Raw genomic sequence first — 22,988 nt, 5'->3', positions numbered from 1 at the left:
CTCTTCCTCCCCGGCTTTTTTGGCTTCCCCGAATTTATATCCCTCCACCCGGTGAATTCCACCCCTCCCCTTTCTTCATCTGATAGGGTGATATCTCCGTCCCTCTTTCCGAGCCCACCTCCCGGTTGGGGTGTCCTGGGCGTCTTCGGGGGTGGGGTCCCTTCCGAGAAATCCCGAAGCTCCCTGTTCTCATGTACGGTGGCCTGAAGGACCGCATCGGTCCCTCTTCATTCGGGTAAGTTCCAGTTCCCCCGTCTCTCCTGCACTCTCACCCGCCCTCCTGCTATCCGAGCTCTCGGGACGACTGGGCTCATCACTGACGGGACAACTGTATTCGCCCCCTCGGAACCGCTTTCCGGGGGGTCCATGGGTTCCCAAAATCGTGAAGGCTGTGGCGCGGGACGTGCCGGTCCCACCGCGATGGCCCCATGGTGGGACAAAGACCATAAGAGAAGCCTTGTTGGATCAGGCCAATGGCCCATCCAGTCCAACACTCTGTGTCAAACAGTGGCCAAAACTCAGGTGCCATCAGGAGGTCCACCAGCGGGGCCGGATGGAACACCATCTGGGGCCAATACTGCACAAGCAGGGTGCTATGGGTACACGAGATTGCATGTGAAGAGCCATGTATGTGGAAAGGGAACAAGACACAGCAATCTATTTGTCAGGCTATATCAGCTCTGGTCTCTTGCATTGCTCCTACAGCTGCTGTCTTGATGCTGACACTAGCCTCCAGGTGTGTTTTGTGGGGAGGGGGGAGCAGAACGGATGATGTCCAATATTTCATATCCCCAGGGGTCATTTCGCAGAAAAAGAGGTGCAGGAGCTCATTAGCATAACTCATTAGCATAACTTATTTGCATATGCCACGCCCCCTGACATCACCGGAAGTGTGTCAGAAGGCAACACTGGACTGTTTAGGATTGGTAGCTATTTTTTTTGGGGGGGGGAACGTGCAGACCTGTCCTCACAGAGGAGGGAGAGCTTGTACCTGAATAAAACATAGTCTTAGAGGTGCCACTGGACTGTTTTGGACCGGGGGGTGGGGGGGCCCTCTACAACTTACCTGGCTGCTTCTTGCTCTGACTGAGGGCTGCTGGGAGCATGGGGTGGGGCTTATTGCATGTGCCCACCCCCTGGGCTCTTTACTGCCGGAGCTCCGCTCCTGTGCACTCCTGCAGGAAATGACCCCTGCATATCCCATATATTTAATAAGCAAAGGTACAACAACCTTCCACATATCCTGGGTACAGCAACACTGAGTTGGATCCCACCAGCTTTTCTGCTGGTGAAAAAGGAAGGAGGGAGTCCTATCTGATTAACTAAGAGGCTTCGCTGGGGACTGTGGGACCTGCATGTACAAAATGCCAGATGGGATGAAGGCTGTAATAAGGAGAGAAACTGGGTGAGAGAGCGTGAAAAGGATGCCTGGATCTAACCCACTGTCTACAATACCTGAAATAAAGGTTGCGAACCGCTGGGTGGATGCTGGAGATCTCCTGGAATTACAACCGATCTCCAGATGACAGAGATTAGTTCCTCTGGAGAAAATGGCATGCTTTGGAAGGTAGATTGTATGGCAGCATACTGTTCGGAGGCCCCTCATCTTCCCAAACCCCAACCTCCCCAGGCTCTACCCCCAAATCTTCTGGTATTTCCCAAGCAGCAGCTGACAACTCTACCTGAAATATAGAGGAGAAAGATGAGAGTATACACACACAACCCCCCCCCCTACTTACTAAGGAGAAAACATGCTGAAAAATGGGAAAAGATCCTATGAAATATCACTGGCAATGATTTTTTAAAAAGCTGATACAATGTCTTATGACACTTATACTCAGGTTTCGGAAAAATGCTATAAATACGGGATAATGTGTGTATTTCATGAACAAACGGTCTGCATTATACCTCTTGTCTGATAATTTCTATGAGGAATTAAATTCTCATTTGTTCTTTGTCACTGGGCTTTTATTGACTGCAAAAGGTGAATGCTGAGTCAAGTCAAGCGGGCCCGCATGACCTTGTGACACAAGGAATCTTTGGGGAGTGTTGTTTTTCCCAGCCTGACAGCCTCCTGCTTTTGGCCTACATAAACTCTGCTTGGGCTTTTATTGAATTCAAAAGATGTGGTGTAGGTCATACCCTGAATCAGCAATACTGCAGCTGTAATTGAAGAAGCATATTACAAAACTCCATGTATTTCTGTTTAGCTAAGGAATCTGTTCTAAGCCTGTTGCCCGTGTGCTACTTCGGAATGGATCAAGATGAGTAAATTGTCGAAATAACAACGTAGAGTCAGCATTTCTACTCTGAAATCAAGGTTGATGTACCACAATATGAGATCTGTATTCTAAACAAGAGAGCTCTATTCAGACTGTACGAGGGCAGGTGCTCCCGTTGACTTTCATTTGGCTTCTTTTGAATTTAGGCTGTTTATGAAAGTTCAAGTTGTACTTTCTTTTCTTTATTCAGAAAAATGTAGAGGGTGCCTCTCTGGAGACCAGTTCAAGGCAGCTCACAAAGTCAACACAATACAATACATTTAAAAAGTAAAAATTATCAGTAATGAAACTAGCCACAAAATCAAGCTAGGGATCATTAAAAAAAACACACACACTAGGCTTGCCAAGTCCCCCGGGGGGCGGGGAAACCCCTGCCCCAGAGGCCCATTCCCCACCGCCGGTGGATTGGGCCCCGGGGGGAACTCCACCCCCACGTGCACGTCACCTGGAAGTGATGCGGGTACGCCGGGCACGCTGGGGGCAGGGCCACGGTCATCCGAGGGAAAACTCTATGGTTTTCCCTCGGATGGTCCTGGCCCCCCCCCCCGTGTGCCCGGCGTACCCGCGCCACTTCTGGGTGACGTGGATGCGGTGCGCGTGCACTCCAGACGACGGCCGGGAGTCCCCTGCTGCAGTAAGTTTCTGACTTGGCAACCTTAACACACACATTCAAAAGCAGGGATGCCAGGCAATGCTCCCTCTGAGCGGTGGAGTCTTGTGAGCAAAAATTCTACTTTATGAGCTACTGGCATTAAAGTTTGAGCGAGCGATTTGGCTGCTGCATAGTTTGCTCTGGAGCCCTCCTTCCTGAGCTAAGACAAAAATGTGTGAGCTAGAGGCTAAAAAACTGTGAGCTGGCTCACACTCACTCAGCTTAGAGGGAACACTGATGCCAGGTCCCCTCGCCGTATCAGCAGGGTGATTTGGAGGGCATTCTGGGACATCCCTGACACAATGACATCACCCAGAAGTGAAATCATCACATTGGCGATGTTGTGCAGTGACACTCTGGTTTGAGGGCAAAGCTCTATGGTTTTAGGCCACACTTACCATAAAGCTTTGCCCTCAAACCAGAGTGTTCCACAAGATATCCCCAATGTGATGATATCACTTCTGGGTGATGTCATCGCATTGGAGACAGTGTGCAGGGATGTGGCTGTTTGGGGGCGGATGCCTAGAGTTGCCAGTTCCAGGTTGGGAAATTGCTGGATATTTTGGGGGTGAAGCCTATCCCCCACCAGGGGAGACCTGGCAACCCTATGGGCCATGCAAAAACAGATAATGATGAATTTATACTCAAAGGTTTTTAATTAGACCAGTCAACAGCCAAAGGCAGTTTCATGTGCTCACCCATGGATCCACGTGTCTCACGGTCTTCCAGGGCCTGTCACATTCCCTATGGTGACACCAGAAGCTAAAATTCTGAACTTTGGAGTGATACCTTAAACAGAAGAATTTTAAATAAATAAGACCACTTCAAATTGATATGGGAGGCGGTTGAAGTTTTTGTCCATCACCAGGGGTCATTTCGTAGAAAAAGAGCTAGGGGAACTCATTAGCATAACTCATTAGCATATGCCACACCCCCTGACATCACTGGAAGTGTGTCATAAGGCCCGGCGGTGGACCTGCAAGGCCGGCGGGAGTGCGAGGAAGCCCCGCCAAGGCCCTCCCTGGCCCCAGGCAGGCAGGGGTGGGGAGAGGCGGGGAGGAAGCAACTTACCCTCCCTCTTCTCCTGCCTCCTCCTGGCTGAATGAGGTCTGGGAGCGGGGCGGCCGGAAGCGGGGGGTGGGGCTTCATCATGTGCCCCGCCTCCCCGCATCTCACCCGGGGAACTGCGTTCCCTCGCGATTCCCCCCAAATCGACCTCTGTCCATCACTATTTACAGTTCATTAAAAAGAAGCTTCCTCTTCTCTCTGCTTCATAATGTGGGAGCAAACAATCAGGGAGCCAAGAACAGGTCTCTTTTTGGAGGGGAAAATTATTATAGCTTCGAGGAGTGATTCACAACCACTTACCCTTTTACCGCTCTTTGTGAAGATGTGGCTAAACTGCCTAGAACAAGGCTGTGCTGAATATCCTTTAATTTCAAGCTATGCTTTTTTAAAAAGCACACTTGGGAGCCAATCAGATTGCTGGACAAAATACTTACTTGTATTGAACAGTTGTGTTGTTTTGATGCTGCTTGGCACACTTGTGTTTGCCTGGCTGCTGCTTCTTATTGGCATCATTACCCTGCTTCTTTGTCCTCATTTACCCTCGCTGCTGTATAATAGGACTGGCTGTGCCAGCCCACGTGACTTTGTTTACAAGCATCCATGACAACATGATGTCAGTTGAAGCACCATGATGTCACTGGCAAAATCACAAGAGTCACCGCAACCAACAGCATTAAATAGCTGTGTGAAAGTAAACGACCCTGAGAGCAAAGGGCAACGAAGTGGCACAGAAAAGAACAGTATCAAAATAATGTGAATTTCTTCAGAACAAGTGAGATGCACTCTTTGACAAACAAAAATTACATGTACAAAATGGGAAAAAGTTTTGGTTGATCCTTATTTAATAGGTAATCAGATGTTAGGGTTATATTTACAGCTGAATGAGAGCTCTACTAATAAAAACTGGACACGCTTTTCTCAGTATTAGCAAACATTTTCATTTGCATGCACAGGTACTGCTGCAAGAATGGAAAGAAAAGCGATGTTTGCAAAAATAAATTCATGTACGCTTATCTGCGAAACTGCTTGACACAGCAGTTTTGACACCATGCTAGCACCCATTTGCAAATTTTTTAAAATTGGTCAAAGTAAAGGTAAAGGTTCCCTTGCTCGAAAGCCAGTTGAATCCGACTCTAGGGTTGCAGTGCTCATCTCCGTTTCAAAGCCAAAGAGCCAGCGCTGTCCGAAGATGTTTCCGTGGTCATGTGGCCGGCATGACTAAACACCAAGGGGCACGGAATGCTGTTCCCTTCCCACCGAAGTGGTACCTATTTATCTACTTGCAATTTCTTGCTTTCGAACGGCTAGGTTGGCAGGAGCTGGAACTAGAGATGGGAGCTCACTCCATCATGCGGCACCCGGGTCTCGAACTGCTGAACTACTGACCTTCCACAGCCTGCAGTTCAGCGTCTTAGATACACCACTAGAAAATATTTGAGACTTTACATATACAGGATTTGAAAGGTTTTAGATGCTGTACCTAATTCACTGAAGCAGACAGTCACTGCCAAATTGCTGTCTTGGGGGGGGGGAACTCCATTTAAAATCAATGAAAACATCTAGGGAGTAATCTGGGGGGGAGGATACAACCCTATTTAAACATACAATAAGATTTATCTTGTTACACTGTAATGTCTTTAAAGCACTGTTTTTTGTTTGCTTGCTTTTAATCAAGCCAACAATTAACGTGATGATTTCTCAAATCTTTAGAAAGATGTTTATGGAGCCACCTTGGCTTTTCTAGGCTCCTCCCATTTTCCCTTCTCCTAGGAATAGCTCATGATTGTGCCTTCAATATCTCACTTTTAAGAAAATCCCACCCCCTCTTGAACTCCCTTCTCCTTAAGTATTTCTGACCATGGGATTCTACCCAGCATAACTTTAAGTTTGTCAAGATTTGTTTTCCTGCAGTCCAGCCTATATATGTCTGACTAAATACATTTCCCTTTCCCCAAGACTGTAAGTTCCAAAATTACATGGCCACTACTACCCAGGGTGCACTGCCCACTACTTTCAACTAATCAAACAGCTCTTCCCTGTTGGTGAGAATCAAATTCAAGATAGCAGGTCCCCTTGTTTCCCTCTCCACTTCCTGGAAAATGAAGTCAGCAAGACAAGTCAGGTATTTATTTGACCTTTCATTTTTAGCAGTTGGACTTCCAACAGATATCTGGGTAATTGAAATCTCCCATGACCACTGTGTCCCGTCTCTTTGAGAACTTCGTAATTGTTCTAGGAGTGTCTCATCCAAGTCTTCTGCCTAGCTTGGTGGTCCATAGCAGACCCACACCATAATATCACTATTTTTTCTTACTCCTTTTATTTTTACCCAGAGACTCTCAACTGAACTTCCGTGCTCAGGTTCATGTATTTCCTCACTGGTATATACCTCATATATATATATACTGCTACTCCTCCCCTCTTCCTTATTTGTTTATCCCTTTCAAACAAATCATTCCCCTCAATCCTAATATTCCACTTGTGAGTGTCTTCCCACCAAGTTTCAGTAATGCCTATTAGGTCATAGTTGGGGTTGTGTGTTCGGCATAAACTGAGCCAAATAAATACCTGAAAAATACCTTATCGGTATTATGTAACCTGAATACAGCTCAAAGATCTATATTTGGCTACCGATATAGCTGAGCCTGAAAAAAATGCCATTTTGATTTGGCTTTTATTCGGGTGCTTTCAGTTATACAGAAACCGAGCTGCTAGGCCAGTCGTTTAAACCTAATAGCTGAGGAGTGGAGCCGCACATCAGCTATACCATTTAAATGCCTGGCAGCCATTTCAAGCTCCCTTTTGCTCCCCCATATCAGAGTGGGGGGAAGCAAAACGGAGCTCTCAAATGACTTCCTCTCACAGAAACGGATCAGCCTGACATGAATTAATCAGGGAAATATTTCTGCCAACAAGAATGAAAGCAGACAGACCATGGAACACAAAGGTAAGAACTGTAGCTGGCTGGTAAACTAATCCTTCAAATAATATAAAAAAAACCAGAACACAGAGAAGGTCAATAAACCCTCTTTTCTCTCTCTAGATTCCATAATAAAGCAAAAATAGAAAAAAGGTCTTCTGCTTTACAAGCAAGCAAGAAAAAAAGCCAGTTTGTTGTAGTGGACTCTAATCTGGGAGAACCGGGTTTGATTCCCCACTATTCCACTTGCACCTGCTGGATGACCTTGGGCAAGCCCTAGTTCTGTCAGAGCTGTTCTTGAAAAGAGCAGTTTCTGTCAGAGCTCTCTCAGCCCCTCCTACCTCACAGGGTGTCTGTTGTGGGGAGGGGAAGGGAAAGGAGTTTGTAAGCCGCCCTGTGACTCCGAGTAAAGGGCGGGGTATAAATCCAATCTCCTCCTCCTTCCCTAAGTAATATCAGGAGGGTAGATGTGCTGGCCTGCAGGAGAAGAGCAGGATTTGCACCCAGAAGCACCGTAAAGACCAACAAGATTCCCAGGGCATAAGGGAGTGAAAACTCCCTTCATCAGATACCATCGGCTCCTACTTTCACAGGAATGAAACAAATTCAGTTATACATAGAAGGAACGAATATGTAAAGTCCAGGGCTTCTCTCTCTCTCTCTCTCTCTCTCGCTCTGTCTTTTTGAAAAAAAAGTTTCTGGAACTCTCAAAAGGGAAATGAAGCTTTCAATCAGTATAGAGAAAACTCATGAACGGTTAAGCATTTTAAAAATAATTTTATTGAAGAGGTTACGGAACTCCATTCCAGTGCATTCCCCCAGAAAAAAAAAAAGCCGTGGTAAAACCATTATATTTTGTTTATTTCCAGTCCTTGGCAGTCATTCCAGAGCTCCAACCCCACAACCCATCAGCAGGGTTCCGATTTAATGAGCTGTCTTAAATTACGCTTGTGATGTATTAGACTGCCTCTCTCCCTATGCACTGCCATGACAGCTTTGCTTATCTGAGTCAGGTGTTCTGCAGGTGCTAACCTGTAAACAGGCAAAATCAACAACTGCCCTTACTTGAGCCTTCTCCTTTGTGGCACCCGCCTTGTGGAGTGGCCTACCTGACGAGATCAGGAAGGGTCCACCTCTCCCGGCTTTCCGCAAACGATGCAAAGTTGAATTATTCAAGAGAGATTTTCTACACAGGTGAGTAAGTTGCACAAATGATGCACAAAATTACTTAGATAAGTTATGAGGGACTGTGGTCGATGCTACTGTGTTTAGCTTACTGAAACTAGGATCCTACGATGTAATTTTATATCCCTTAATGTGTAACTGAAACTACGATCCTATATGTACATTTGTATCGTTTAATGTGTCATGTTAGCACTCATGCTTTGCTTCAGTTATATTTTTAGATTTCTGATTGGTTCTACAGGCGTAATCCTATCGAATTGTTTACTGAATACCCTATCCTGTCAATTGTATTGATTCACTCTGGGTAATCTGGTTTGAGTCCAAGTGAGAAAGGCAGACTATAAATCACACACACACACAAACACAATATATGCAGGGCTATTTTTGGGCAGGAACGCACAGGAACGGAGTTCTGGCTGGCTCCCGAATTGGCCACGCCCAGCAGGAACTCATTAGCATAATAGGCCACACCCAACAGCAAAAACTCATTAGGATTGGCTACATTAGGGGTGTGTGGCCTAGCATGCAAAGGAGGTCCTGCTACAAAAAAGCCCTGAGTTTTGACAACAAACAAGGTAAACAGAATAAGAAGCAAAAGGTAGGTGTGGCTGGATAACCACACTTCTGGTAACATGGGGGTGTGGCCTAATATGCTAATGAGCGGTGCTGTCAGGGGTGTAGTCTAATATGCTAATGTATTTCTGCTGTTGGGTGTGGCCTATTATGCTAATGAGTTCCTGCTCTGCTTTTTCTACAAAAAGAGCCCTGAATATGTATACACACACATACATACACATATGCATACACACACACAGGTTCAAGCTAAGGCGGGAAACAAACAAAGAAAACAGAACAAAGTTTGTGTCCAGTGGCAGAGGCCTTTATAAGAACACTAGCAGTAAAGCCCGTTGTGAAAGCAATACAACGAGATCTAGAAAGAGGCTCGTAGAAAAGAGCAAGAGTCCAGTAGCACTTTAAACACTTAACAAAATTTGTGGCAGGATAGGAGCTTTCATAAGCCACTGTTCACTTCTTCAGATAACAGTGGGCAACCAGTTCCTCTGGAGGGACAACAACAGGGCATTGAGGCCGAGGCTTTCCTCTCATGTTGCCTCCTGGCTCTGGGATTCAGAGGATGAGTGCCTCTGAATGTGGAGGGCCCCCTCAGAACAAACCTGGGAGCTGGGTTATGCTGAAAGAGAATGACTGGCTCAAAGCCCCCCCGTGAAAATTCATCGCTGAGGGTATAATGAAAGGAGGAGAAGAGAAGAGATGGGATTTATACCCCGCCCGTCATTTGGAGTCTCAAAGTGGCTTACAAACTCCTTTCCCTTCCCCCCCCCCACAACAGAGTTCTGTCCTTGAGAGAACAGCTCTGACAGATCTATGGCTTGCCCAAGGTCATCCAGCAGCTGCACGTGGAGGACTGGGGAATCCAACCCAGTTCTCCCAGATTAGAGTCCGTGCACTTAACCACTACACCAAACTGGTGTAGAAAAACAGGTGCAAGGTGCAAAAATATTTATTTAGTACTTGTAGATCCCTACGCATTTCGCAATTTGCTTCTCCAGGGGATTGTTTCCAAGGTTATTCACTTTCCACCTTGAGCAGTGACACAAGAGCAGTTACTGCTGAAGGTGGAAAGTAAATAACTTTGGAAACGATCCCCCGATGCAGCAAACTGCGAAACACATACAAGTACTAAATAAATATTTTTTCACCTTCTGCATTTCTCCCCCTGCCTACTGGTGCGGCCATTCTTGTTTTCTTCACTGAGGGTCTAATAGCAATAGACTGTCCCCAGGTCAGGGGTCATTTTGTAGAAAAAGAGGTCCAGGAGCTCATTAGCATAACTTATTTGCATATGCCCCACCCCATGACATCACCGGTAGTGTGTCAGAAGGCAACACCCACCGCTCAGGCTCCACTGGACTGTTTTGGATTGCTAGCTATTGGGGGGGGGGACGTGCAGATTTGTCCTCGCAGAGGAGGGAGAGCTTGTACCTGAATAAAACCTGGTCTTAAAGGTGCCACTGGACTGTTTTGGACCGGGGGGCCGGGGGGGGGGCTCTACAAATTACCTGGCTGCTTCTTGCTCTGACTGAGGGATGCTGGGAGCAGGGGGTGGGGCTTGTTGCATGTGCCCGCAGGAAATGACCCCTGCCCCTGGTACATCCTCAGGTTAGCAGATGTGTTTCTGGGAATCTGCTAGGGGTGCTGGGTCCAGGTTGAAAAATACCTGGAGATTTTGGGGGTGGAGCCTGGGGAGTGTGTGGTTTGGGGAGGGGAGGGACTTCACTAGGGTAGAATGCCACAGAGTCCACGCCTAATATGCAAAGGAGTTCCTGCTACAAAATGAGCCCTGGAAGCCTTCCGAAGCAGCCATTTTCTCCTGGGGAACTGAACTCTGTGGTCTGGAGATCAGTTGTGATAGCAGGAGCTCTCCAGCCACCCCCTGGAAGCTGGTAACCCTAGAATCTGTTCCTCCCAGGTACATGCAGGTCCAATTAGGACTGAAACTGTGGCATATGGAGAGAGGAGGATTAAGCCTCTTCATGCCTTTTTCCCAAACCAAAATGCCCCGGGGGTGTGTGTGTGCTATTTGTCCCACTGGGGAAACCTGCAGGTATCATATTAATACACGTGGAGCTAGGATTGCCAACCGCCAGGTGGCAGCTGGAGATCTCCTGAGAATACCACTGGTCTCCAGGTGACAGAGCTCAGTTCCCCTGGAGAAAATGGCTACTTTGGAAGGTGAACACTATGGCATTCTACCCAGCTAGGAACTCCTTCAGACTTTGCTACAGGGACCAATTCTTTTCAGGACCATCATGGTGTGGAGGGAGAGGAAGGGATCCTGCCTTCTCTCCTGCGCTGCTTTTCCTCTCCAAAACAGCACCAGGGGGCATTATTTGCCTAAATGTCCCTGATGCCATTCTGGGGTGGAAAAACAGTGTGGGGGGAGGGAGTGTAATGTATTAACCTGGCTTGCTTGAATCGCCACATTCACTCCCTATGTTAAGCTTCGAGCCGGACGAAGACTCCTCAGAGCGGACTCGCTATCGGTCGCTCCGTAACAGCGACCAATCAGAACTATGCAAAGTCCCTGCGAGGGAAGAACTTTCATTGGTTGTTATCTGCACAACCTCATTGGTTGTTCATTGTAAACAGGCGTGGCTACATTAGCCCGGGAACGTTTAAAAGGAGCCAAGCTCCCAATGTTAATCTGTTCTGGTTATGACTGAATTCAAGCGCTTGTTCGTCTCTTCAATAAATCTGTTCACTTTGGTTGAAATCACTCTCCGGGTCTTTGTTAGCGGCGATCTAACAGGGGGAAGGCAGGATCTCCCCCTTCCCCTGTTTTGTGTTGGTTTTCGCCATAACGATGCCTCCACGGTGAAGTCTAAATGAATTCCTGGCTGCAAACTCACTTTTTCAAATGGTGGCGCAACCCCACAGCGCACCCGTCACCTCTAGCTAGGCCCATAGTTAGTCCTTGTGTGGGGTTCTGAACCCAGTTTCCCCAAGTCACAATGGGTGCGTTCAGACGGGGCATTTGCAACGGAATAGGTGCCGGTTGCAATCGGTGAACTTACTGGAGTTCACACGTAGAACATCTGCCTTCCGTCCCTAACCGTTGCAAAGCCCTTTAAACCGTTGTACTCTGCCACTAGGTCCCCAAGTGGTGGTATCCTGAGTACAACGGTTGTAATCGGTTTACCCCCGTCTGATTGCTCTCCACCGGTGTCTAGCCACTTCCGTTCGGAAGCCCGAGGCTTCCGATTTCCGCCCGCCATTTATTTTTTTAGGTTGCCGATAGGCGCTTGGGCGAAGCTTCGCCCCGGCATTTGTCTTAGAAAATAAGAAAAGGCCCTTAGTTTAACTTTCCGTAGGAGTCCAGGACTTCAGGGAGGCCAGTTTGGGCTTTAAACTTTAAAGGTATGTCCTTACCTTTAAACTTTAAATGTAATACGGGGTGTTTTGAGCATGTGCAAAGAACGCCATTCTGTGGATGGCTGCCTATGCGCATGCTCAAATTGAGTTTTAAAAAACCCAAAAAAAACGCCGACGCCCGCAGCATGTGAATGGGCATGCAGCGATGGGCTTTGCTGTGAGGGAGGTAAGTGTGATCGCGTTTCAGCCGGCATAAACTGCACCGGTTCCAACCGGTACAGTTTATGCCGGCTGAAACGCCCCGTCTGAATGCACCCAATGTGACTCTATGACACAGCTCTATGACACATCACTGACATATCAGTCTCAAGAGTAACAGATACACTACCTGCAACAGAACTATGTTATGCCATTTCTAAAACTTTTGCAAAAACATTACTAGAATATAGAAGGCGAAAAGGGAAGGTGTGAATCAACTGAATCGTTGAGGGGCACACCACATATTATACAGGAGGTTTGATGTTAGCTAGCTTAACGTTTTCTTCCCCAATAAAACTCTGATGCGGCTCCCCACCCTCAAAATGAATCAGGGCAGTGACAGTGGGAACGGAAGCTTATTCCTTTGCCTCATGGCATTCTCCTAATAGAAATGCTCCCTCCCTTTTGAAGCTTTTATTAGCGGTGGTAGGGGGAAAAGACAGGTATAAAATGGGTATTTGTCTCTCTTTTGTGGCTAATAGCAGCTTTGAAAAGGGGAAACCATTTCAACAAGGGAAATGGCATGGGTTTAAAAATACTTCACCTTCCCCATCCGACCCCCAGAGTTGCAGTTCTAATCTATTTCTCCTTCCCTTTGGGTTCTGTTTTCTATCTGAAAGAAAATGTTGGAAAAATCCAATTGTGTGTATCTTCCATGTAATGCATTCTCTGGCCCTAAAGGAAGATTATGAGTAACAAATATAATTTTTCACTACAGTTTTAACACTTTCTATTTATAAGAGCAAAGGAAGCGTAACTGCTTAAATTCGGATTTAGTAGAACAGTGCATTGAGTTTACTTTAACAGACACAGGGTTGCCAGCTCTGGGTTGGGAAATACCTGGAGATTTGGGGGTAAAGACTGGTGAGGGGAGTCAGTTTGATGTAGTGGTTAAGAGCAGCGGACTCTAATCTGGAGAACCAGGTTTAATTCCCCCACTCCTCCACATGCAGCCAGCTGGGTGACCTTGGGCAAGCCACAGGTCTCTCAGAGCTGTTCTCGCAACAGCAGTTCTCTCAGATCTCTCTCAGCCCCACCTGCCTCACAGGGTGTCTGTTGTGGGGAGAGGAAAGGAAAGAGATTGTAAGCCACTCTGAGACTCTGAGTGAAGGGCGGGGTATAAATCCAATCCTCCTCCTCCTCCTCCTCCTCCTCCTCCAGATATAATGCCATAGAACCCATCCCTCAAGGCAGCCATTTTCTCCAGGGGAACTGAGCTCTGTCAGCTGGAGATCAATTGTAGTAGAGGGAGATCCTCAGGTTCCACCTGGAGGGGGTGGCGACCCTAGGATGAAGTGACTGCCATTATACAATATCAGGGTAAAGAAGAATCAGGCTAGATTTCTGTGTTACATTGAACATGTGGACCCCACCAAGTGCACCAACTGTATGTTAGTTCTCCCCCCTCCCTGCAATACCTGGTATTTGTTTTTTAACAGATGTTTTAACCTCCCTCACAACAACAAAGTATCCAGGAGGCAGCTTGCAGTACAATAAAAACAACAGAAGAAAAACACCAGTATCACGTTAAACTAAAAAAACAGCATTGAAAAGTAAAAAAGCAACAGAAACTGTTATCAGAATTTTAAAACAACCGGGTAAAGATCTTAAGAATCCTAAAAACACAGAATGGAAGCTGAGAGAGAGAGAGAGAGAGAGAGAGAGAGAGAGAGAGAGAGAGAGAGAGAGAGAGAGAGAATGCTGAGAAGGCAATAAGAAAAAATGAATGAAACTCTTTGGGGCAGAGGAAGTTCTCATGATGTAAAGCAGGACAAAAAAAAGTACAATTTTATTAATGAAGGGAAAATTCCTAAAGTTCATGGGAGATTACAACCATATTTGCCTGGTGCCTAAAATATTTTAATTTGGTGCCAGATGAGCTTCTGTAGCAATGGAAGTTTCCAGTTTTAAGTGGTATTCAGTCCAGGTGGTGTGCGGAGATCTCCCACTATCAGAACTGATCTCCCAATGACCAAGATCAGTTTCCCTGGAGAAAATGGCTGCTTCGGACGATGGAATCTATGGCAATATGCTGTGCTGAGGTCTCTTCCCTCCCCAAACTCCACCCTAACCCAGGCTCCACCCCCAAACTCTGCAGGTGTTTTCCAACTCAGAGCTAGAAACACTAGAAATGAAGATCTTATACATGAGAAGGAAGGCAGCCCTTCATTTATCCTGATGCCAGACCATGTAGAGTTTTATAGGTAACAAAGGCCCCGGTCACACGGGAAGGTTTGCCCCGCAAGAGGGACGGATCGGGGGCACATCAAACGGGCGCGATCACACCGCAACATCTGGGAAGCGGAGCGCACCCGTCCCCGATCTGTCCTTTCTGGGGGAAAACGTGCATCAAAAAAACCCCCAAGAAAAGAGTACTACCTAACTGAAGCTCTGCAGCAAGGGCGGCCGTGGGATCGCCGGCGTGCCCGTCTCCCGCAGCACGCGAGGCTCCCGGCCAAACTGCGCATGCGTGCACATGCGCAGCCGGCTGCCTCGCTCTCCATCGCGTGGCTTCCCCCCCCGGGATCTGATCGTGCTGGGGAGCAACTGCGCGGCGGCTCGGGGGATCTGTCTGATCCCGCTGCCGCACGTCTATTTTGCTGCGGCTCAGAAAAGCCGCGCTTTGGCCGTGCTCCCCCCCCCCGTGTGACCAGGGCCCAGGAAAAAGGTTCGTTGTGGAAATAAATACAACAAGCTCTAGAAAGAGGCTCTGGGCGGGTGCTGTGGTGACCTTAGCAGGGTATAATGACACTGAGATCCAGACGATTCCAGGAACCTTGACTGGCATTATTATCAACCAACAATTTGGATTGGTTTTGAGGTCCATGTTCACCTCCAGGCAGTGGTCCACAACATCTGCTACCTCACCTTACTCAATTACAAAGGAGAAATTCTAGACGACTTCTGCCAGCAGTTTCATGTAAATATTGAACTGCATTGGAGACCTACAGAACCTCAGATCTGAGATGCTATGGGATCAAGCAACTCTTCCCTGACACCAACACCTGGAGTCACTGGAGTGTGTTGCTCCCAAAAGTTATCTCGGTTATTGTTATGTATGGAATGGAATGTATGTATGTATTGAGCTTGAGTCTGATGCATGGTATTCTAAACCGACCTATCAGAACCAGGGAAGTTCTGGAGGGAAGCAAACTGATTGGTCTTTATGTACTAAATATGATTGGTTGTTATCTGACATGTGGGCGTGGCTTGCCAAGCCCAGACTGTTTAAGAAGGAGCCTGTTGCTCTGTTGTTTTGTCTCGTTCCGGTTCTTCGGACTTCGTCCAATAAAGCTGTTATCACTGTTCACCAGCTGCCTCGAGTCTCGTATATAACAGTTATCCTTCAAGAAGAATACTGTCTCTCTTCTGGTGAAGGCTAATGAGCCAGGGTGACCAAGGAAGTTTCAGTGCTAAAACTGCACCTGAAACCTGAGCGAAATGGATCTTTTGAGAGGACAAACCATTTCACACAACACTGTATGTTTTCCTAATCCTGACGCACATCATTGTCTGCAGTTGGTGAGGGCTGGGCGGACAATACACCAGCTGTGCCAGAACACCAGTAAGTTATTTTAGACATTGGGAGGGGCCAACTAAACACATGCTTGCTATTTTTGGCACTGGCGGCACACTTTGTAATGACAGTTCCAGCATCAGGCTCTCTTATTGTGAATTGGCAGCAATCACTCTTTGCTAAAACAGAAGCAATGCATCTGGAAGAAGACGGTCCCTTGAAGAAACCTGCTTTTAAAAAATCTGAATTCATTTCCCCCCCCTGTAATGTTGGCCACACACACGCACCCCCTTCTCATCCCCACCTAATTCTTCTTTGCCTTTCTGTATGAAAGGCAAACCCATGAGCTGTTCCTACAACGACGGCTGGAGAGTTTGGAAAGTGACATCTGATTACAGTTGATAGCGCTGATCTTTTGGAAGAAGGCGAAGCATCAGCCATCTCTCAAAACAGACATTATTCACAGTTCAAGGTGACACTAGTTGGAATCTCTCAGAAACTGAGATGTATTTGGGGTCCACAGTCAGAGGAAGAACAGGCTGGCAAAGAGTAAGAAACCTGTGTGGTGCCACCTTTCAAATGCCTCCTCAAAAACTACATCTTCAAGTGAACAATTCCTTAAGCTTAATTCCTTTGTCTTTACCGTAACCAAAACTAAGCTTAAGCGTGTATCATTCTCTGTTACTCTCGTTTTCCCCTTACCTTTCCCCTATTCTCGTTTTCTGTTATTTCCCCTTATTAGTGAAATTAATACTGGCTTGGATGCTCACTATTTTGAATAGAGAAGAAACAAAGGTTAGGTGCATTGGTCCACAGCAAAGACCGCAAAAGACAAGTCACATCATATCTTTTAGTAAGACTAATCAAGATAAAACAACACTCCCCCCCCCCCGGTATGTTCCGTGGCTTCAGTGGCAAGTGAAATTGGTGACATCCAGGGACACCCCACTTGTGTGAGCAGAAATGCCTTGTGCTCTCACAAGGCTACCTTTGAATCAAGGTCAATATCATCTCTTTAGGGCAAGGACATGTCTTAGACACATGACACATGAAGACCTATGGAGCTCCCTTACAGGGAATCAGACGGCTGGTCTTTCAAGAACAGCACTGTATCCTCCGCCGGGCCGCAGTTCTCCAGGGTCTCAGGTAGAGGTCTTTCACATCACCGGCCCCGGTCACACGGAGCATTAGGCACGCTAGAGAGACGGAAGATAGGCGGATTTTCCGGGCGCGATCTCACCGCCACATCTGGGAAGCGTAGAGCTCCCGTGGCTCACCCGAGGCTTCACTCTGAAGATGTGCTGTAAAAAACCAGTACCTCCGAGGTACTAGTTTCTGGAAACCGTGGGGCAAGGGCGGGCGTCAGATCACGTTTCCAGTGGTCGCTCGTGGCATCCGGCGCCCGTCCATGTCCCGTCGTGAAAAGCTTTTTTTTGGTCAAGTTTCCACGGGTGCGCACAAGCACCCAACGGCGCATGCAAACACTTGGTTTAAAAACACAACAACACAACCCCCGCGGCGGCGCTTCTTTGCCGCGCCACAGGAGTGAGGTATGATCGGCACCTCCCCCCAACGATGGGATGTCGGGGGGATGTCGGCGGGACGTTTGATCTGGCTGCCGCGTGGTAGTTTGCTCTGGGGCAAACAGCCACGCCTCCCCCCCACGATATCCAGCCCGTGTGACCGGGCCCAAAAACTACCAGATGCTTTTAATTGGAGATGCTGGGGATTGAACCTAAGATCTTCTGCATGCAAAGCAGATGCTCTACCACTGAGCCACAATGGTACATGCTTCTGTTGCTCTATAAAGTCGGAAATCTATCTATGGGGCAATGGAAATAACCAAAAAAAAATGTGCAATACACCATGTACCTTCTGTGTACAGATACACACTTTCTCTGGTATGGCAACCACTGGAAGCCCTATGGATGGTTTGGCTCTTACCTTTCCCACATACAAAGGATCCGTTCCAGTGTATTCTTCCAAAACAAAGAATTGGTTCCACACCCAGCTCCTCTTCATCCGCTGATGCAGAAGCAGGTTGTCTGACAGGCTATCTCCTTGGCCGCTGCTGGGTGGTCTTGTGCTCCCAGATAATACAATTGTAATGAAGTTCATCATCGAGCACAAACATATAGATATACTGAATCCAAGTCTCTTTGCGCTGCCCATTCTGCTTAAAGTCCACATTGGTATACCAGGAGTGTTTCCAGATGCAGTGTGGGTCCTTTAAAGAATCCAATGGACAGGCCTTTGGAGTGTCCGAGAGCAGATTTCAAGCGGTTTGGACCGACCACTTTAAGGACGAGGGGATCCTGTAAAGTTAAAGAAGATCTATTACCAAATTTCTAACATGGAACTTTGAATATAGTTAAAAAAGAGAGACAGATGCGTCCAAGAATATTTGATCTCCCTCATAAAAATGTGATTAAAAGGTAGGCCTGTTGCAAGGGGGCGGGGGGAAATCTTTCCTTATAACCTGAAATCCTGCACTCCCAAACAAAGGTAACGACGGAGAAGCTATAATGGAAGATGACACTACTTTGCTAAGACGGCTGCCGGTTTTTACTGTATTATTGATTGACTTGCGTTAACAGAACATTGTTTTAGAAATATTTATGACCAGAAGCCTTTGATAATATTTAGAAGAAGGAGTCACCTCAGGGTAATTATAATAGACAACTAAAACTTGTCCTTTCCCCCCCTCCTTCTGCAAAAATAAAAATCCCCTTCTTACCTCACAGAAGCGTGCGCAGGGGTCATTTCGTAGAAAAAGAGCTAGGGGAACTCATTAGCATAACTCATTAGCATATGCCACACCCCCTGACATCAGGGGGCCGGCGGTGGACCTGCAAGGCCAGCGGGAGTGCGAGGAAGCCCCGCCAAGGCCCTCTCTGGCCCCAGGCAGGCAGGGGTGGGGAGAGGCGGGGAGGAAGCAACTTACCCTCCCTCTTCTCCTGCCTCCTCCTGGCTGAATGAGGACTGGAAGCGGGGCGGCCGGAAGCAGGGGGCGGGGCTTCGTCATGTGCCCCGCCCCCTGCACCTCACCCGGGGGAACTGCATTCCCCCGCGATCCCCCCCGAAATGACCTCTGAGCGTGCGTATACATGGGGTGTTACTGATACATCCAATTTAATTTTAGCAGCTGCAAATTATTTCTGACTTTGATTATTCTTTTAGCACCCAAACTTTTGCGGCTTCACACACGGCTGCCTGCCCTCTGAGGAGTCGGCCACTGCAGCTAATGTGACATTTCTAGGATTTTGAATGGTCAGTTAATCATTATATCAGGTACAAAAGGGTCTCAGGAGGGCTGATAGTCGCATGCTATTGTGGCATCTGCTTCAGCAAGCCAAGCTAACAAATTTCCCCTCCTTCAGCCCGAAAGACTCATTTGGGCCAACGAATGCCGACCTCCATCAGAGGACACCTTTTCATCAGACAAAGATCTTTTGTTGTTGTGAAGCTACATTAGCTCGTGACCTCACTCCGGGCCGTGCTTTGTAGCCCTCTTTTCTTTCTTGGCTTTGCTGGGTTTAATGAGGTGACACTGCACTTCCCTACTCTGTCAATGCAGCTAGAGAGCTTGATGTTTCAGAGACTCTTTTGGAAAATAAAATACAACATTTCGCCTCTCCTTCCTAACAGGGCAAGTGCAGTTCTCAGAAGGTTTAATATTTATCCTTAAAAAAAAACACCCATAAAGTATACTAAAATTTCATCTGCTCTCCATTATGAAGTGATTTGACTGACTGCTTAATCATTTTATTTGGAGAAGGTGATTAAAAAACAAACAAAGAAACAAGAAACGCAGCAGGAGATGCTGGCCTCATCATGTTCAGAACTGAATCCCTCCAAAGAAGCAAAAATCAGAGCTATTTTTGGGCAGGAACGCACAGGAACGGAGTTCCAGCTGGCTTCAGAGTTGGCCACGCCCACTACAGCCAAAACCTCTGTGCACGCGTGGCTACAGAGGGAAGGCCTGGAGAGCGACCCCCGCCCCAGCGACTCTGAAGCAGGCAGGCCAGGCCCCCCCCTGGAAGGATCGGGGAGGCATTTAAGGGCCAGCTTGCCAGGCATCCCGCAGCTGTGGGGCAACTGGGCAAGTCAAGGGAAGACATGGGGGTGTGGCCTAATATGCTAATGAACTGTGCTGTTGGGGTGTGGCCTATTATGCTAATGAGTTCCTGCTGTTGGGTGTGGCCTATTATGCTAATGAGTTCCTGCTGGGCTTTTTCTACAAAAAGAGCCCTGGCAAAAATTATTACAAAACTATCTTTCACTGCTGTCTAAGGGGGGGGGATGTAAATACCAGTGGAAACCTATGAATACCCTCTTGGTATCCATTTCCCTCTGCTACAGATATGCTAATTTCTCTTTCAAACAGAGTTTGGTCTCAAGGCTGTTCTTGAGCACCTTTCTAATAACAGGAAGGCTAAAGTTTTAGTTTAGTTTTTGGGGAGGTGTTTGTTTTGAAAAGATACAACTAATCGAGGTGGCATGATAGAGCTTTATGCAATTATGGTGTGGAGAAAACAGACAGAGAAACACAGGTCCTTTCCACACTTGGATCTCATCCCTGGTTTTATCAGAGTTCAACTTGGGTCACAAGATACCTTGCGTTTATCCCTGGTTATAACAGCATCCGTTTATCCCAGGACAAGTGTAGGGCGAAATCAGGGTGACCACAATGTAATGAGGAAACAAAAAATACCCTGAGATAATTAGAGGGGTGAACTCGCGTGTAGTGTAGAATGTAAGTTCAGGGAAAGGGTTGAACCAGGATTTAAGGTCTAGTGCGGAAAGGACCACGGTCACCCATGAAACTGAATGCCAAAAAGTTCAGGAAAGACCAAAGCAATTGCTTATTAGCGTCTAGAATTCACTACCACATGATCTGGTGATGGCTACAAGCAGGGCTATTTTGGGGCAGGAACGCACAGGAACGGAGTTCCGGCTGGCTCCTGAGTTGGCCACGCCCAGCAGGAACTCATTAGCATAATAGGCCACACCCAACAGCAGAAACTCATTAGGATTGGCTACGTTAGGGGTGTGTGGCCTAACATGCAAAGAAGTTCCTGCTACAAAAAAAGGCCCTGGGTTTTGACAACAAAGTAAACAGAATAAGAAGGGAAAGGTGGGTGTGGCTGGATGACCACACTTCTGGTAACAAGTGGGGTGTGGCCTAATATGCTAATGTGTTTCTGCTGTTGGGTGTGGCCTATTATGCTAATGAGTTCCTGCTGGGCTTTTTCTACAAAAAGAGCCCTGGTACAAGCATGTGAGGCTGAAGAAGGATTGCACATTTTAGTGGAGTTTAAGTTTATCGATAACCATTAGTTTCTATTTTTAGTGGTAGCATTAAGTGTGCTGTAGGATTACCAGGTCCCCCCTGGCCACCAGCTGGGGATGGGGGGTGGAGTCACCAGCTGCAGGTTGGGGAACTCCTGGAGATTTGAGGATGGAGCCTGGAGAGGACAGGGACCTCAGTGGGGCACAACGCCACTGACTCCACACTCCAAAGCATCCATTTTCTCCAGGGGAATGAATAGATGAGCTGTAATGCTGGGGTTTCCCAGGTCCTGTTTAGAGGCTGCCATCCCTATCACTGTGTGGAGAACTTTGTGGTGAATGTGCTGCCCAGGTGAACATACCTTGTTCACAGTCCCTCGATTACAAGTGAGATGGGCTCCTGATCAACAGCATAAACTCATTAGCATATTAGGCCACACCCTGACAGCACATCTCATTAGCACATTAGGCCGCACCCCCATGTTACCAGAAGTGTGGTCATCCAGCCCTGATGACAACAAGCCCTTGTGCTCCATTGATTTTCTGGCTATGTTAGTGATTCCCCCCCAGGGCCCGTTCCCAGCCAGTGTAAATTAAAGCATTCATGAGCCTCAGCTGGGTTTTACGCCAGGAGCTAAAAGAGGCTCTGCCTGCCCATATATTAGATCAAGAAAAGGCAAAGGTGGTTTTAAAACACCTTAAGTTCTGAAAGCTTTATTGGATATGACATCCACTGGCCATTTATTTATTTGTTTGTTATTTATTTATTTGATTTATATCCCGCCCTCCCTGCTGAGGCAGGCTGGGTAACATCAGTTACGGGCCAGGGCTCTTTTTGTAGAAAAAGCCCAGCAGGAACTCATTAGCATAATAGGCCACACCCAACAGCAGGAACTCATTAGCATATTAGGCCACACCCCTGCCAGCACAGCTCATTAGGACGCACCCCCATGTTACCAGAAGTGTGGTTATCCAGCCACACCCACCTTTTGCTTCTTATTCTGTTTGCTTTGTTGTCAAAACCCAGGGCTTTTTTTGTAGCAGGAACTCCTTTGCATGTTAGGCCACACACCCCTAATGTAGCCAATCCTAATGAGTCTCTGCTGTTGGGTGTGGCCTATTATGCTAATGAGTTCCTGCTGGGTGTGGCCAATTTGGGAGCCATCCGGAACTCTGTTCCTGCCCCAAAATAGCCGTTTCTTAGTGAACTTTTGTTTGCCTCAAGCATAGCTCCGTGTCAAACAGCTTTGTGTCTGTGCAGTAGTTACTTCTGCTGTAGGGCCAGGTCATTGCAACCTGAGGCTGCTCTTGCCCACTAAGTCACCTTGGCTATCAGAAAAGAGGCACGTATAACCCAGAGTCAAGGTCAGGTCATTATTGTGTAAGCCTAAAGCATGGCATTGCCTGCTGTCATTCTCTCTATTAGATGAATGACATCAGTCAGATTGCATTGCCTGCTTTTTTGAGCCTGCGCAGTGAGAAATCGTAAGAACTTGCCACAAGATTATCTGGATTCAGAGGCCACTATTCAAAGCACACCGAGACACCTAAGTAGTCAGTCTGAACGTTAAAAAAAAATAAATCTCAAACTTAATTTTTGTCATTTTACTGTGTGCCTTTTCAAATTGGAGGTGGCAGCAGATGAGAATTGATGGGGCTGCTGCAGGAAGAACGCCGTCTAATCCTGCAAGAAAACAGTATAATCGTACAAATGGATACATCTAAATTAATTTAGGCACATTTGAATAGCTCACCGTTTGGCTTTCTACTCCCTATTGGTGAGCAGAATGGGAGTGGAACTGGTTGGGCAGTGTACTTCTGAGTACCAAACACCAGGGACAAACTACAGAGGATTGCTGTCACTTGTTCCACTTGTGAGTCCCCAGAGTACTCTTGGTGGCTCCTGTTAGAGCCAGAATG

At 47.2% G+C, this 22,988-nt stretch overlaps 1 protein-coding gene across 1 annotated transcript in view; it reads right to left on the bottom strand.

Moving 5' to 3' along the window:
- CDH20 (cadherin 20) overlaps positions 1 to 17,966 on the bottom strand; it is a 95,924-nt gene extending 77,958 nt beyond the window's left edge. Inside the window, exons 1-2 of the mRNA XM_015425709.1 lie at positions 17,721 to 17,966; positions 273 to 351 (exon numbers count right to left, since the gene is read on the bottom strand). Coding sequence (XP_015281195.1) covers positions 273 to 351; positions 17,721 to 17,966 — 325 coding nt within the window. The remainder of the gene's footprint in view (positions 1 to 272; positions 352 to 17,720) is intronic.
- Between the last annotated feature and the right edge of the window lie 5,022 nt (positions 17,967 to 22,988).

The sequence above is a fragment of the Gekko japonicus genome, unplaced genomic scaffold (genome assembly GCF_001447785.1).
Source record: "Gekko japonicus isolate JY-2015 unplaced genomic scaffold, Gekko_japonicus_V1.1 scaffold1461, whole genome shotgun sequence".
Classification (NCBI taxonomy): Eukaryota; Metazoa; Chordata; class Lepidosauria; order Squamata; family Gekkonidae; genus Gekko; species Gekko japonicus.
The sequence above is the reverse complement of the archived record's forward strand: the minus strand, read 5'-3'. Positions and strand labels throughout refer to the sequence as shown.